The following is a 14,512-nucleotide window of genomic DNA, read 5'->3' as shown; positions in this document are numbered from 1 at the left end:
CGTAGTAATACATGAACACATCAAGTCAACTGTGTCTATGCCACCTTTTGTGGCATTGTAATCCATGATGTGTATAGGTTTACCGGTTTCTTCGTCTATATCATTGCGGTCGTGCATAGTGGAGAGTAAAAACTTTATTCTTTCGGGTGACAAAAGAAATCAAAGATTTATCCTCCTGACACGCAAACAAGTGACTCCCTGGTAGAAGATTCTTGCTTTCAGTCACAAACTCGGGGTGGGGGGGATAACTGCCTTATCCTTTTTTAGGCCGTACTTAGCTGGTTTCTTAGCCATATATTGAATAAACCCACATCGTCCTCGAAATGCGACGAGCATCTCGTCGATGGTTACAAATTCCTCAACGTTGTACGCTTGTTGGCTATTGGCTATGAATTTAGTTTGTAGATCTCTCACTGGAGCCAACTTGTCAATTTTCTTCCTCTGTTCCCTAGTTATGTCATCAAACCTAATCCACCTCAGGAGACAACCGCTCTTTGCTGAAATTCGCATGCAAAATTGTCAATCCAGTACTGTTTGTCGCAAAATATTCTGAAAAATCAGCATGATTTCCCCTTTTCACACCGATTAGAAACAGAGCACTGATGACAGCCATAATTTCGTCGTTGACTTGAATCTGCTCTCTCGAACCTTATCGTCTGCTTCATTTCATTTGTTCTGATGGTTCTTGGTTGCAATATACATGTTGGTGAATTTAACTATATCAGAAATTATGTCGGGACTTATAATTTTCAGGAAACACTCCAGTGGTCTTTGGCATTGTCTAGCTTGTGCCCTAGGCCCAGGAATAACCTTCACAATGTTCTTTGACTTCACCTTTGTCTGAGACCACAATATTTTACTTGACCAAAGAGTCTCCCCATCTTTACCAATGTAGAACCACATTTCCTCATGTAGAACCACATTTCCTCTTCATCATCCACTTCCATTGCGAAGTCACCATTATCCATATAGGTCTCTGAGTCAGAATTATGATCGTCGAGAATTCGTTGAAGTTCGAAGTCAGGATCTTCGTCGTCATCTAAATCGCACCCTTGTTCTTCTCCAGCAGCCTCTTCAGCTTCTAGTTCCCTTAGAATTCTTTGGATGTCCTCTGGAGTGCTATATCTCGCCCTAGAAACAAGAAACCAAAATTACGCTCTACAGAAACATTGGTTCTATTATTCGGTAAAGATATATATTATTTCAGAGCGATTTAGTAATATACTACTATTTGATAGAGTAATAGGCCTAAATAGTGCAAAGGTTACCGTCAGAAAGTTCAGACTTCCAACGGAAATTTATCATTCACTTAAGTAACGATGCGTATATTTTATATTATGACACAAGTTTTATAATATGTACTTATTTATATTAGACATCAATAATTTTATAGTTAATGTCGTTGAAAACGCCTATTTACAAAGCAATCCACAAAACAAAATAATAACATACACTTACATTGTGACCAAAAGCTGAGACACACTGGCTAACGTGCGGCAGACAGCCGCTGATCTGACACCTATGAACTTAGAAGTCACACTGGGCGCCTCCTTGTCGTGGAGACTTCCGGAAACTGTGCCGCCTAACGGGGAAGGGTGTAACTAAGGAATACTGGCTCCTCCCATTACACTGTGATACACGGAGACGGAACGGCGAGTTGGTTTCAAATTTTGCGGCCAACAGCCACATAAGTTAGCCGATGAAGGTTAAAGCAAACAGGTCACACTTTACACAGAATACTTTTATCTTCCCATATCTTCATGCAGTAGTTTGAGCCGTCTATTCTGCAAATATTGTGGCATAACAAAGTTGATAATTTTGACTGCCTTGTGTAATACTTGCTTTAATAACGCTGGCTTTTTCGTTAGGGAGTGTCTGTGTAGTACACGATGACTACTTTTCTTCTTGGTTCGAATGGTCCTACTCTGGACCACGCTTGTTCAACTGTTGGGCTTTGATCTTTGCCCAGTATTCTCGCATTTTCTACCGGTGTAACTCCTTTCTCTTATCTGTCCAGGGGGTACCTTTCTTCTGGGGTTTTTCCTGGAACCAGTGGACTTCTTTCAGGGCATGCCGTACAGCACTTTGGAACATTCGTACTTGTATATGAACGAACTTCAATGAATTTCGAAAGCAAGTGACCATACTGATTATTCTCCACCAAACCACAAAAACTGGCATTTTATATACTTTTTGTACCCCACGTGTTTTACTAATAGATATTGTAAGTAATTTGTATATTGGCTTACTTTATGGATAAAAGTGATTATTGAGTGTGTTAATTGTTTGACATTATTGCATTTTCAAACAGTGTTGTATGTTCTGTTTTATTAAAAGTTTCGTTGTGTATGCACGTAGTTATCCGTGTAAATTTGTCTGGTGATTAAACCGAATAATCGAGAGTTTGCTATATGTAAATGGTTGATGTCTTGTATCTCAAGAACAATGAGTGATGTAAACAGATGATTTGCATATTTTGAATCAACATCTCTGAGCACATGTTGGGTTTCAAGATATCTAATAAAATTATTTGTGTTTTGTTGATCAGTGTTGTTTAAACATTTCCAGCTCCCTCGGTGTGGTGTAATAGCACACTCCATTTCCATCTGCACTAGCGATGTAACGAGTCGAATACTTCATCAGCTCAAGTCACTCGTATTCGGAAACGCTGCAAACTTGGGTTGACAAGTCGACCGGGTAGGGCAGGGAGAGCCAAGACAATTGCAATATCTAGTGAATGAAGCGAGTAGGGAAACTCGAGTTGACGAGTCAGGTAGGGAAAGCTAGACGAGACGCCGAGGCCATCGTTATGTCTCGTAAAAGAAACGAGTGAGGGAACTAGAGTGCTTTCTGTGTGTGCAGGATTTAATCTATCTTAAGACCGTGCACGTTGCACATTTGAGTCATGAAAAGAAGACAGTTGTATTTGTAGTAGTACAGTAATGTATTTTCTACCAGGAATCCCATACTTGTTAAATTAACACTGGCCGGCAGCTGAAGAAAACATTAATAAATAAGGAAACAAATACTGAGTTCTTCTCACATGTACACCAAATAATAGTCTCAGTCCTTTGTAAAGAAAACTAATTCTGTACCACATTACACTAAAGCAGGAGGAAAAAGGCATAATGATTTGTGAAAATTAAGTTATTACTGTAACTGGTTTCTTGCTTAGGTTAGGAATCTATCAAAGAACAGCAAGCACTCAGCCGACCTAAGGGCTATTCGGGACATTTGATATCTTTTCCCTCATGTAACAAACGATGAGTCGAATACTTTGTCAACTCAAGTAACTCGTATTCGGAAGCTGGCAACTCGAGCACTATGTCTTGTGAATGAGATGGGATGCAAAAGTAAACTACTATTATTTATATAATTGAATGAATACTTGATAGTTGAACTTCAGTTCTCTTCATAGCATGTATTCAAAATCGATCAATGAACAGAAAGCACTGGAGCTCACACGGGATGATTCGGTCGAGTTTGTGTCTCTGAGTCGAATGACTCGGGAGTGTGTCAGCGAGTGAGGACTGATCGCTGTCAGTCATGATTCATCTGGACATCCATTGATTTCTTTACTAGAATTAGAACAGAAAGTCACTCAAGTCAAACGAGTTGAAATATTCGACTCGTCACATCACTAATCTGCACAGGCACGTTCCTTCCCCTTCAACTTCACTACATTCTACATCTTTTCCTTGCACATCTTCTTTTATTTGGGATATCCATCTTCTCCTTGGACTGCCTCTAGGTTACTTAACCTCCCATTGATGGTACTGGTTTTCAGTCCATATGTTGTTAATGGTACGAAGTAGACCTGATGCAGAGTCTTCTTAGTTATCACAGGCACTTGACTGTTTCAAAGGAGGTTCCTGACTTGGTGCTAAAAATGGGCCCCTTTCTGAACTCAGTTGGTGATTTCAATTGAGCTTCGGCTGTCGTGAGTTATAATGCTGCCAGGGTATTGAAAACGGTAGACTTTTTCTAATTTCTTTCCATTCAGCATAATGTGAGTGTCCTTGCCTGCTCACTTTCATTGCTACTAGTTCTGTAGGACTGATTTTAAAGCCAAACTCCTTAAATTGGTAGTTCCAGATGTTTAGTTTCTTGTGTACTTCGTCTGAGCAACGTCATATCGCTACATAACCTGCAAAAGCAAATGCTTGAAAATCATTTCCAGAATTCTATTGTTTCACCTTCTTTATGATATCATCACAGCGATGAATAATAATGACAAAGCACTGCCTTGTTGTATTCCCATAACGTGACAAACCCATCAGAATATCCGCTCCCTATTTGAACACGCCGGGCTGAGTGGCTCAGACGATTGAAGTGCTAGCCTTCGGATCCCAGCCTGGCAGCGTCAATCCTGGCTCAGTCTGGTGGTATTTGAAGGTGCTCAAATATGTCAGCCTTACACTTTCCTGACAAGAGATAATTATACAGATGTCTCTTTCATTCCCCAATCATTATTTTTTCCCTGTGGGTTAGGGCAGTAGAATAACATCCACAGTATCCCCTGCGTGTCATAAGAGGTGACGAAAAAGGGACCCTGGGTCTCTTTAACTTTTAAAAAGGCACGCAAGAATTATTGCACTATTAGTTGCACACGGAGGAAATCTCCAGGTTGAAGAAAGAGTCATTACTGATGATAAATCATATTACGACTCATTTTCTCGTTACATTTTTCCTTAATTTCGTGCATGACTAAACAGAATGAAATAAGTGCAAGCCAATATAGAGAACTGTTTACCATTGTTATCTGTGGCACTACAATTGGCTGCAGCCTCCTTTCAACATTTAGTAGAACACCTCTGTTGTTATGGTGCGATTTGTGACGCTAATTCCATATAGCATTTTTGCGGAAAATTTTGCTTATTAATTGCCTGTTATCCTCATGTACAGTGTTAAGACACATCAGTATGACAGCAATGAGTCATCACAGGGGACGATGAAGTGAAAATGCTCTATAATCATTGTCAGAGCTGTGCTAAAATAATTATAATAAAAAAATATTGTTTTCAAGTTCCACTAACCATTTTGATGGTTTTCGGAGATGCCGAGGTGTTGGAATTTTGTCCCACGGGAGTCCTTTTACGTGCCAGTAAATCTGCTGACACGAGTCTGACGATATCACCACTTTCCAACTTTCCCGTAGAGTTAGTGAGGAACTGCGATGCTCTATGCTTGTCAGTTTGGTGCTCGAGGTCAGTGTTGGTTCGAGATCGTTCTAAACTCATTCTAATCCACCTGAAAATTGAAATTTTCAAGATATCTCGTCAATCAACGCATGGCTTCAGCCCCACAATATTGGATCAACATTGAAAAACAGGGCTAATACCTATAGCACATCATCAAATTAAGCTGTTTTAGAGCAACTGTAACATTAGATCTTTTATTCTGATGGAAGAAAATCTGTACATTATAGATGGTTCTTAGATTACATATTATGAGGAACTGTTTCATATTAAAAAATGGACTATGATAAGTTATTTTACCCATATAAAGAGAACACTATTCTAGAAATCAGCTGTTAGTTTAGCATTTTGGAAAATGCCTAAGGACATAATTTTTTTTTTTTTTTTTTGCTATGGGCTTTACGTCGCACCGACACAGATAGGTCTTATGGCGACAATGGATAGGAAAGGCCTAGGAGTTGGAAGGAAGCGGCCGTGGCCTTAATTAAGGTACAGCCCCAGCATTTGCCTGGTGTGAAAATGGGAAACCACGGAAAACCATTTTCAGGGCTGCCGATAGTGGGATTCGAACCTACTATCTCCCGGATGCAAGCTTCACAGCCGCGCGCCTCTATGCGCACGGCCAACTCGCCCGGTACATAAATTTTTAAAGAAATGCTCTTATTACTCTTTAAGACTAGTTGTACTGGTACATACTTTATAGCTAATTATAATCTTATAAACAGTGCTGATGTAGTTATTTTATTATTATTATTATTATTATTGTTATTATTATTAATTATATACAGTCGTATCAGCACACAGTTTTTTTAAACATAACCAGTTTTTGGACACTATGGTCCATAATCAGTGTTAAAATTTAAATTTAATTCCACATGAGTGTCGTGAAAATTAGTTAAAATGAGTTTAAAATGTAGCCATGTTGACATCAACTGTAAAATAAGGAAAATAAAAAAACAAGTGTAAAAGTATGAAAATAATACATATTAACTTATAATGTTGTTGTAAAAGGTATGGACATACTATAGGAAGGGCTGGCTTTTCCTCGTGTTCAGGCTGTTGGTCGAGTACTGACAAATGTTTAGCTTTAAGTACGGATCCGCGCTGCAAGCACATGATGTTACATCACCTCAAGGTTGCATTGGAAGCACCTGATGTTACGTCAACTCAAGTTTTTAAACAAAATGTTGCTTGTGACTGTTTCATTTAAAACTTTATGTGGATCCCTTGTCTGGTAATTATGGATTTGAATTAAATATACGTGAGAACATTGAGAACCCCCTCCCATATTTTATTCAAATGTTATACTTTAATTCCTGCTAATTCTGGTGAGTTGTTCCATTCATGGGTACAACCCCGAGTTAAGCACAATTGGATGTGGTCAAACGTAGGATGGAATACCGCATCCTACCTACGCTTAAATGCTTATTTTCTTCTACAACCACAGTAAAGCTGTCAGTGGTGTCCTTTAGAATGGACATACACCCTTCTTTCTTAATCTGTTCACTCTCCGGGTCGGCTTTTCCCTCTTACTCAGCGAGGGATCCCACCTCTACCACTTCTAGGGCAGTGTCCTGGAGTCTGAGACATTGGGTTGTGGATACAACTGGGGAGGAGGACCAGTACCTTGCCCAGGCAGCTTCACCTGCTATACTGAATAGGGGCCCTGTGGAGGGTTGGGAAGATTGGAATGGACAGGCTAGGAAGGAAGGAGGCGGCTGTGGCCTTAAGTACCATTCCACCATTTGCCTGGAGAAGTGGGAAACCACGGAAAATCACCTCGAGGATGGCTCTGAGGTGGAAATCGAACCCACCTTTGCTCAGTTGACCACCCGAGGCTGAGTGGACCCCATTTCAGCCCTCATACCACTTTTTTCAAATTTACACTACACCACAGAGGCGGACATTGACATACCTGTGAAAGTAATTAAATTATATCACCCACCATTAAATAAATCATCCACCTTCAAACAACGTTAAATATCTTTATATTTAAAGAAATTACGTGCCCAGATAGAGGATCTCAATGAATGAAATGAGATTTAGTACCTCGGGCGACCAAAATCCGGTTTTAGGCCCAGACCTTTTTATGTCTTTAAAATAGCTCTGAAAAATAAAATAAAAATAATTAAAATGCATGTTGTTATATGTATATTCATTGAGTGTATTGGTTAGTGTTATTAGCTGCCGTCCTTAGGACACGGTTTTGATTCTCGGTACTGCCAGAAATTTAAGAATGGCAGGAGGGCTGGTCTGTAACTGAAATGGTACATGCAGCTCACCTTCATTGGGGGTGTGCCTGAAAAGAGCTGCACCACCTCGGGATGAGGATAAGAGTTTACTTTTTAAAATATCAGACGGTCCTGTGCTGAAAACTAAAACCTAAAATTTCACATGTAGCGCAAAAGACCACGCTTCATGCAGTGGGACATCACCTCGTGTGCGTCAAAATCTATATGAAAACAGTTGACTGCTTAACACACCCTCAATCGCGTCATAAAGCTGTAGCTCGCGAAGGTTCAGCAGACCTTCTTCACCGCGCCTTCCGTGATTTGCTTGAAGATGCAAAATAATTTTTTACACGCTCAACGACATTACGCTTAAGGAATCGTCACAAACATTTTTATAAACCTTTCAGAAAAAGTAAACCGACAAATACAGTGTGGGAATTACAAAGGAGAGCCATGAGGAAGGCTGATAGAGTATGCAAAGTATAGCGCCAGTCCCGTTCAACACCTAAGCAGACGGGCAGGCGCGGGGAGAAGGGAAACGTGCTGTGCTGAACCAGAAGGAAGGGGGTGGGGAGGAAGTGAAGAGGTGTGGCACTAGGCAGTTAGTGTGCCGGCTTAGCATTGGCCAGTAGGAATTCTTTGCTGGATCGGAGACTTAACGATCGCCGATGTTCCCTTGTAGATGCCTTTGCCGGTGAGATGTGTTTAGCATGTGCTATGTCTTCTGGTATAGGGTAGAATAAATTTGTTACTTTCATTGCCCTGTCTCAGTCTCATCCTTGGCTTTGGCAATATGAAAGTGACGGAGGTATGAGCGATGCTAATAATACCATTCCTTATGCAGTCAGTCCGTGTTATGAATGGTGTGAAAATATCACTCATAGGGTCGGTTGGTGCATGCATTTCAGTGGACTTGGCAGACTGATACGTAATAGCAACTTCTGGCTCGGTGAGGAAAGCAACGGGGGAAACTACCTTACTCCTCATTTCCCTAGTATGCCTCTTCAGTGACGCCTAGGCTAACTATGACAGCTGTTGGTGGAACTGTTGACGATCAAACCAGCCTTCGGGCTGAATACCCTACAGACACTCGGTTTCTGTAAAGTTGAGACCGGGCGAGTTGGCCGTGCAGTTAGGAGCGTGCAGCTGTGAGCTCTCATCCGGGAGATAGTAGGTTCGAACCCCACTGTCGAGAGCCCTGAAGGTGTTTTTCTGTGGTTTCCGATTTTCCCACCAGGCATAAGCTGGGGGTGTACCTTAACTAAGGCCATGGCCGCTTCCTTCCCATTCCTAGTCCTTTCCTGTCCCGTCGTCACCATAAGACCTATCTGTGTCGGTGCGATGTTAAGCAACTAGCAAAAAAATAACGTTGAGATATAGCATGTTTGGGTATGGTGTATGGATAATAGGCCTTCAGCAGTGGGTTGTGTTTTCATCTATATTATACTTTCTGTATGTATAACATAAGAGACCGGGCGAGTTGGCCGTGCGCGTAGAGGCGCGCGGCTGTGAGCTTGCATCCGGGAGATAGTAGGTTCGAATCCCACTATCGGCAGCCCTGAAAATGGTTTTCCGTGGTTTCCCATTTTCATACCAGGCAAATGCTGGGGCTGTACCTTAATTAAGGCCACGGCCGCTTCCTTCCAACTCCTAGGCCTTTCCCATCCCATCGTCGCCATAAGACCTATCTGTGTCGGTGCGACGTAAAGCCCCTAGCAAAAAAAAAAAATAACATAAGAGTTTCGTTTGTACATTGCTCAGAATTTAAAAGAAGAAATGATGGTATTTCTGCATTTGTTATGACCACAGAAGAAGGAAATGCAGAGTTAATTTTCCATCATGTCTGTATGTGCACCATGAGAAAATGGTTGAACAGAATTTAAAGATAATCGTTACGTAAATTCTGGCAATAAGACGCTACATGTCAGGCTATAAGTAATATTTTTCACACTGAGTGAAATGGTAGTTAGGGGTAATTTCAAATATGTGTTATTAGCTGTCCTTACATTACATGTAATAAATATCATTTTTGGTCCGTATTGATGATATTTGATTGAAATAATAATTTAATGTTATTATTTCAATTAGCTGTCCTGTCGGTGAATACTACATATCAAAAGTTATTCAGAATACAATTTCCTATAATTTATGTCCTATAGGCCTTCAGTTTTATCGTTCCAACTATGCAACAGAATTTGTTGAAACAACATTTGGTTGGGGTATATCTTATAATTTAAAATTTCATACATCTTACACATAGTACATGCAAAAATTGACTTAGCATTATAATTAAAAGGATACATGATAAAGTTGAGTAACCATTGAGGGTACATTTTAACAAGTATTATGTATACATGATTTGTTCGTTGATCGGTTATTATGAAACATTGTTGAAAATAACTGAAATTTAGAAGCATTTTAAAAACATTTTATTACGAAGTTAACTTATGAGTTTTTAGTGTTGTGCTACTTTTTCTTATGTTATCTTAACCAGATGTGAAATTTAATGGCTCACAGTGGCTTAATAAAGCCAAAATATGTACCATTGTCAGTGTAAAAAGATAATCAAAGAGAATTGTTAAATAAAATTCATTGAATAAATTGGACAGTAAAATACTACTTTTCTAAGTGTCTTGCACTGTCAAGACTTCCTAATTTCTATTCTCATGACATGGGGCATGTGGCTGGTTGACTGTATAAATAGCAGATTGAGCCCTCTTTTTATAGGACGCTTAATTAATTCGTTTATAGTATCGACATAGAAAACCATTGTCTCATACAACTTCATCATTTTTTCGTTGATGTCCCAAGGGGCTCTGGAAAAACTTTCTTATTAAATCTGATTTTGGATAAGATTCGAGGTGATGGCAACATAGTGGTGGCATCTACTGGAATAACGGTAACCTTGCTGTCAAGAGGCAGGGCGGTGCATTGCATGTTAAAAATACCAATTGTTCTTGCCTACACTAAGTGTCCTGTGTGTATTTCAAAAATGATTTAGCGAAGGTGCTGCGCGATTGTGTTCTCATCTCATGGGATGAGTGCGCTGTGGCAAACGAGAAAATGGTAGAAGCAGTAAACTGCATGCTACATGGCATAAACAATACCCGATTAATGGGTGGGGTTAGATTCTTGTCATCTGGCGACTTCCACTGGAATCTCTCTGTAATCACCTGAGGCATGCATGTTGACACCGGCCTGAAGCAATATGTCCTCTTGTCTCGCGGAAGAAAGTTCTTGCTTACCAGTGGTGATTCGCTTGCATGAGAGTTTTCTGACCTAGTGTTGAAGGTTAGAGAGGATACAATGATTGAGGTCAGTGGTGAAGTTCAGTTTCCGCTTTCCAAACCTCCTCTTAGTCATTGAACTAATCACCGAAGTGTACCCCGATAATAAGACCGTCGTTCAAGCAAAGAAAACTGGGTATCTTGATGACAAAATATAACCAGGCGGCTGATATAAAAAAATCATTTTGACTGGTGAAGTCGCTACGAAGAAATGTGATCAAGGGACCATACAGACAGTGGCCTAGAGAAAGTGTGTTCATCCTGCATATCCCTCTCGTCTTCAACAACTATCCGTTCCAGTACAAGCGTTTGCAGTTCCTCATGAGTGTCCCTTTCGCTATGACTGTCAACAAGTTACAGAGTCAAATGCTCCACACTGCAGGTGTCGATTGATCTATGAACGTGCTGCTTCTCCCGCAAATAGTTTTATGTGACTTGCTCCAGGATGAGGAGCACTAACTGTTTGTCTGCATTACTGGAAATAATAAATGCAGCGTTTTGCACAAAGAAGCTGTGCAATGGAAGCGTCAGGTGGAACAACATAAAATAATAGTCAAACGAGGTGAGATAGATTGGAGACACATGTGCCCTACAGTGGATATCAAAAAGCTGAAAGGAGAGTAGTGTGGCATATGCAGTTGTGTGCAGTTGCCCTTTAACATTTTCTACAAAGTTCTTCAGTCACTCTGAGTGTAAAAAGACTGTGTTTCCGTTAAGAAAACTGCTGTTGAAAATTTCTTTTTCTGCAGAGTGTTGAAATTTTTTCCACAGTGTTGTTAATAAATACACCTATGTGTTTATCTTGCGTTCGAACTCATTCCGACCTGTATGCAATTTTCTTTGAGCAGTTAAATTGGTTTACATTTGTAGAAAGAAATAGTATGTTACACACCTGCAGAAATGACCATTGTAAAACATACGCTTTCACACTTATGCTATAGAGCCCTTTCAACGTGTATATTTTACAATATACTATTCTGGGACATCAAATGGTTTGTCCGTTCACAAATGAGTAAAATGTGATACACTTCTAGGGGACTGCAGTAAGATCCTTGCAATTGCCACTGGTGTGTCAGTCTTACCTTGTAATAATTAAAAAGGCCAAGTCATGCCATCATATCCCCTGCATCTATTACCTTTCACTTCAGGGTGCATTATTCTCCTATGCCACATCACACAGATATCACTACTGAATTGTTTTCATATCCATAGCTGTATTATAGTTCATTCCTAACTTAACCTTGATCTTTTCATAGCAAATGCCTTCATTCTTCACCCCCTATGGGAGGGGGACACAGATGAATATACCCGTGGTATCCCCTGCCTGTCGTAAGAGGCAAATAAAAGGGGTGACCCTGTGATGTTTTTTTGCTGGTTGCTTTACGTCGCGTGGACACAGATAGGTCTTATGGCGACGATGGGATAGGGAAGGCCTAGGAGTTGGAAGGAAGGGTCCATGGCCTTAATTAAGGTACAGCCCCAGCATTTGCCTGGTATGAAAATGGGAAACCACAGAAAACCATCTTCAGGGCTGCCGACAGTGGGGTTCGAACCCACTATCTCCCGGATGCGAGATCACAGCTGCACACCTCTAACCGCACGGCCAACTCGCCCTGTGATGATGGTTTTTGTAACATGAGATTACGGGTGATTAGTACCATTACGTGAGGAACACCCTGGGTCGATGTTACCTGTGATTAGCACCACTGTGCGAGGAACATCACGGGTGTGGGCATTGCCTGTGATTAGTACTACTATCTGAGGAACACCATGGGTCTGCGTTACCTGTGATTAATACCACTATATGAGGAACACCATGGGTCTGCGTTACCTGTGATTAATACCACTATATGAGGAACACCATGGGTCTGCGTTACCTGTGATTAATACCGCTATATGAGGAACATCATAGGTCTACTTTACCAGTGATTAGTACCATTATGTGAGGAACACCTCGTTTCTGGGCGTTGCCTGTGATTAGTACCGCTATGTGAGAAACACCATGGGTCTGCATCATCTGTCAGTAGTACAATTATGTTAAGAATCCCATTGGTCTGCATTCATCACCTCTGATTAATACCACTATATGAGGAACATCATGGATCTGCTTTATCAGTGATTAGTACCATTACGAGGGGCTGGTAACCCTTTGGACAACAAGCATCGTCGATATGATTATGCTTTGGTAGCAGTCCCATGTTCCATTTATACTGTTGTTTTTAAGCTATTTTATGGGAAGGTGGAGCATTGGGGACTGGATCCACTGTTTGTTTCAATATCCTAGTCATTTTTTTGTCTTTTTGAATTCGAGTCAGTGGATGGCTTTTGAAATTTTGATAAATCATATCATTGCGCTTTGTCACATACCATTAGGGGCCGATGACAGAGATGTTAAGCCCATTTAAAAAAGTAACATCATTTTCCTCCTTCCTTCTTGATCTCTTCGTGATTTATTTTTCAACCTCGAAGTGTTTTATTTCTTTTCAAGAAGTATTTAATTAACTTTAAGAAAGAATGTCTCTTAGCCTGCATGGTATCAATATTGTACAGGAAAACGGCATAGCCCTAGTGTACTCCGCTCGCTGTACACGGAGGCTCAGTGACCCGCGATGCTCTTTTATTTTTAGATCACGGGATTGCCAATACAAGCATCATTCCGATCTGCCAGCGATCTCTTGAGGAAATGTTACTTTTATTTATATATATAGAGGTTACAACCACTAAATTAACTTTTTTCTTGCCGTGCAGGCAGTATGTGTCGCAGCGATAGTTAAAAGAGTCTCTTGAAGCAAGTGTGACCCCCTTACGTTTTTTATTTCCAAGCTTTTTGTTGTGTTTTTATTTTGCGCAGGTTGGTAACGGAAGCAGCACGATAGGAATTCCGGGAATGATGTCATGTCGGCCAATGGCTGTGCTCGCAGCTGGCTGGCTCATAGTCAATGGCGCATGAAATCTTTAATTAGGTTATAAAAGTAAATGTACCTTTTTTGGACAGATTGGGTGGATCCCTGGCATTGGTAATGAACACATCTCCTCTACAAGGATTTTAAAGTATGATTTCTAAATATTTCTTTGAGGTAGTGTGTTATAAGCTGGAGTGAATACACAAGGATTATACCCAAGTAAGTTTAGTTATTCAGGTGTGTTAAATCAAAGTCTTCTTGAATACCAGTTGGCAGTACTGAAATTCAGTTTTCCAGCCAGCAACTCCAATGTTTCACCTTTTCTGCCATGTTTTAATACAAGAGGGGTTTTCCCTCCTCCCACCCCAACATTTTAGCTGTGTAGAAAAAGGTAGAACCAGATGAACATTTGGGTGACTATATTTTAAGATGTGTACATTGTTTCAGAGTGAAATAACACCAATATATCTAATATATTTTCCTTCTCTTCCAGTGTTCCATTGGCAGGCTACAATTATGGGGCCAGTAAGTATGTTATTTATTTTAGAAGATATAGTTTAGAGGAGTTTGAAGAGAAGCTGTTCAGTAGTCCGAAAATATTTTGTTTAGAGGACAAGTTTTGATATTTGTTTCAACCACTTAGGCGATTGGTATATGTTACAACCTTCAGAAATTTGTCATTTAAAATATTTTTTAAATCTCAGCTTCTACAACTTTTGCAACAGTGAAATTGTCTTAATGAAAAATGTTTCAGGTTTGCGATAGTCACATGTTTAGGATCTAATGTAAGTGAGAGGTAGGTTTTTAATGTTAACCGTCAAATCTAAAAAATGGGTATGTTTTATAAGTGTCAATAATGTTCCAGATTTTACTGGTGAGTTCCTGACTGTAAT

General features: G+C 40.2%; 1 protein-coding gene across 1 annotated transcript in view; it reads left to right on the top strand.

Moving 5' to 3' along the window:
* The window catches only part of eff (ubiquitin-conjugating enzyme E2 eff), a 68,427-nt gene that overhangs the window by 34,094 nt on the left and 19,821 nt on the right, over window positions 1–14,512 (top strand). Inside the window, exon 3 of the mRNA XM_067153088.2 lies at window positions 14,113–14,144. Within this exon, the coding sequence (XP_067009189.1) occupies window positions 14,113–14,144 (32 nt within the window). The remainder of the gene's footprint in view (window positions 1–14,112; window positions 14,145–14,512) is intronic.

This window comes from Anabrus simplex, chromosome 8 (genome assembly GCF_040414725.1).
Source record: "Anabrus simplex isolate iqAnaSimp1 chromosome 8, ASM4041472v1, whole genome shotgun sequence".
In the NCBI taxonomy this organism is placed as follows: Eukaryota; Metazoa; Arthropoda; class Insecta; order Orthoptera; family Tettigoniidae; genus Anabrus; species Anabrus simplex.
The sequence above is the reverse complement of the archived record's forward strand: the minus strand, read 5'-3'. Positions and strand labels throughout refer to the sequence as shown.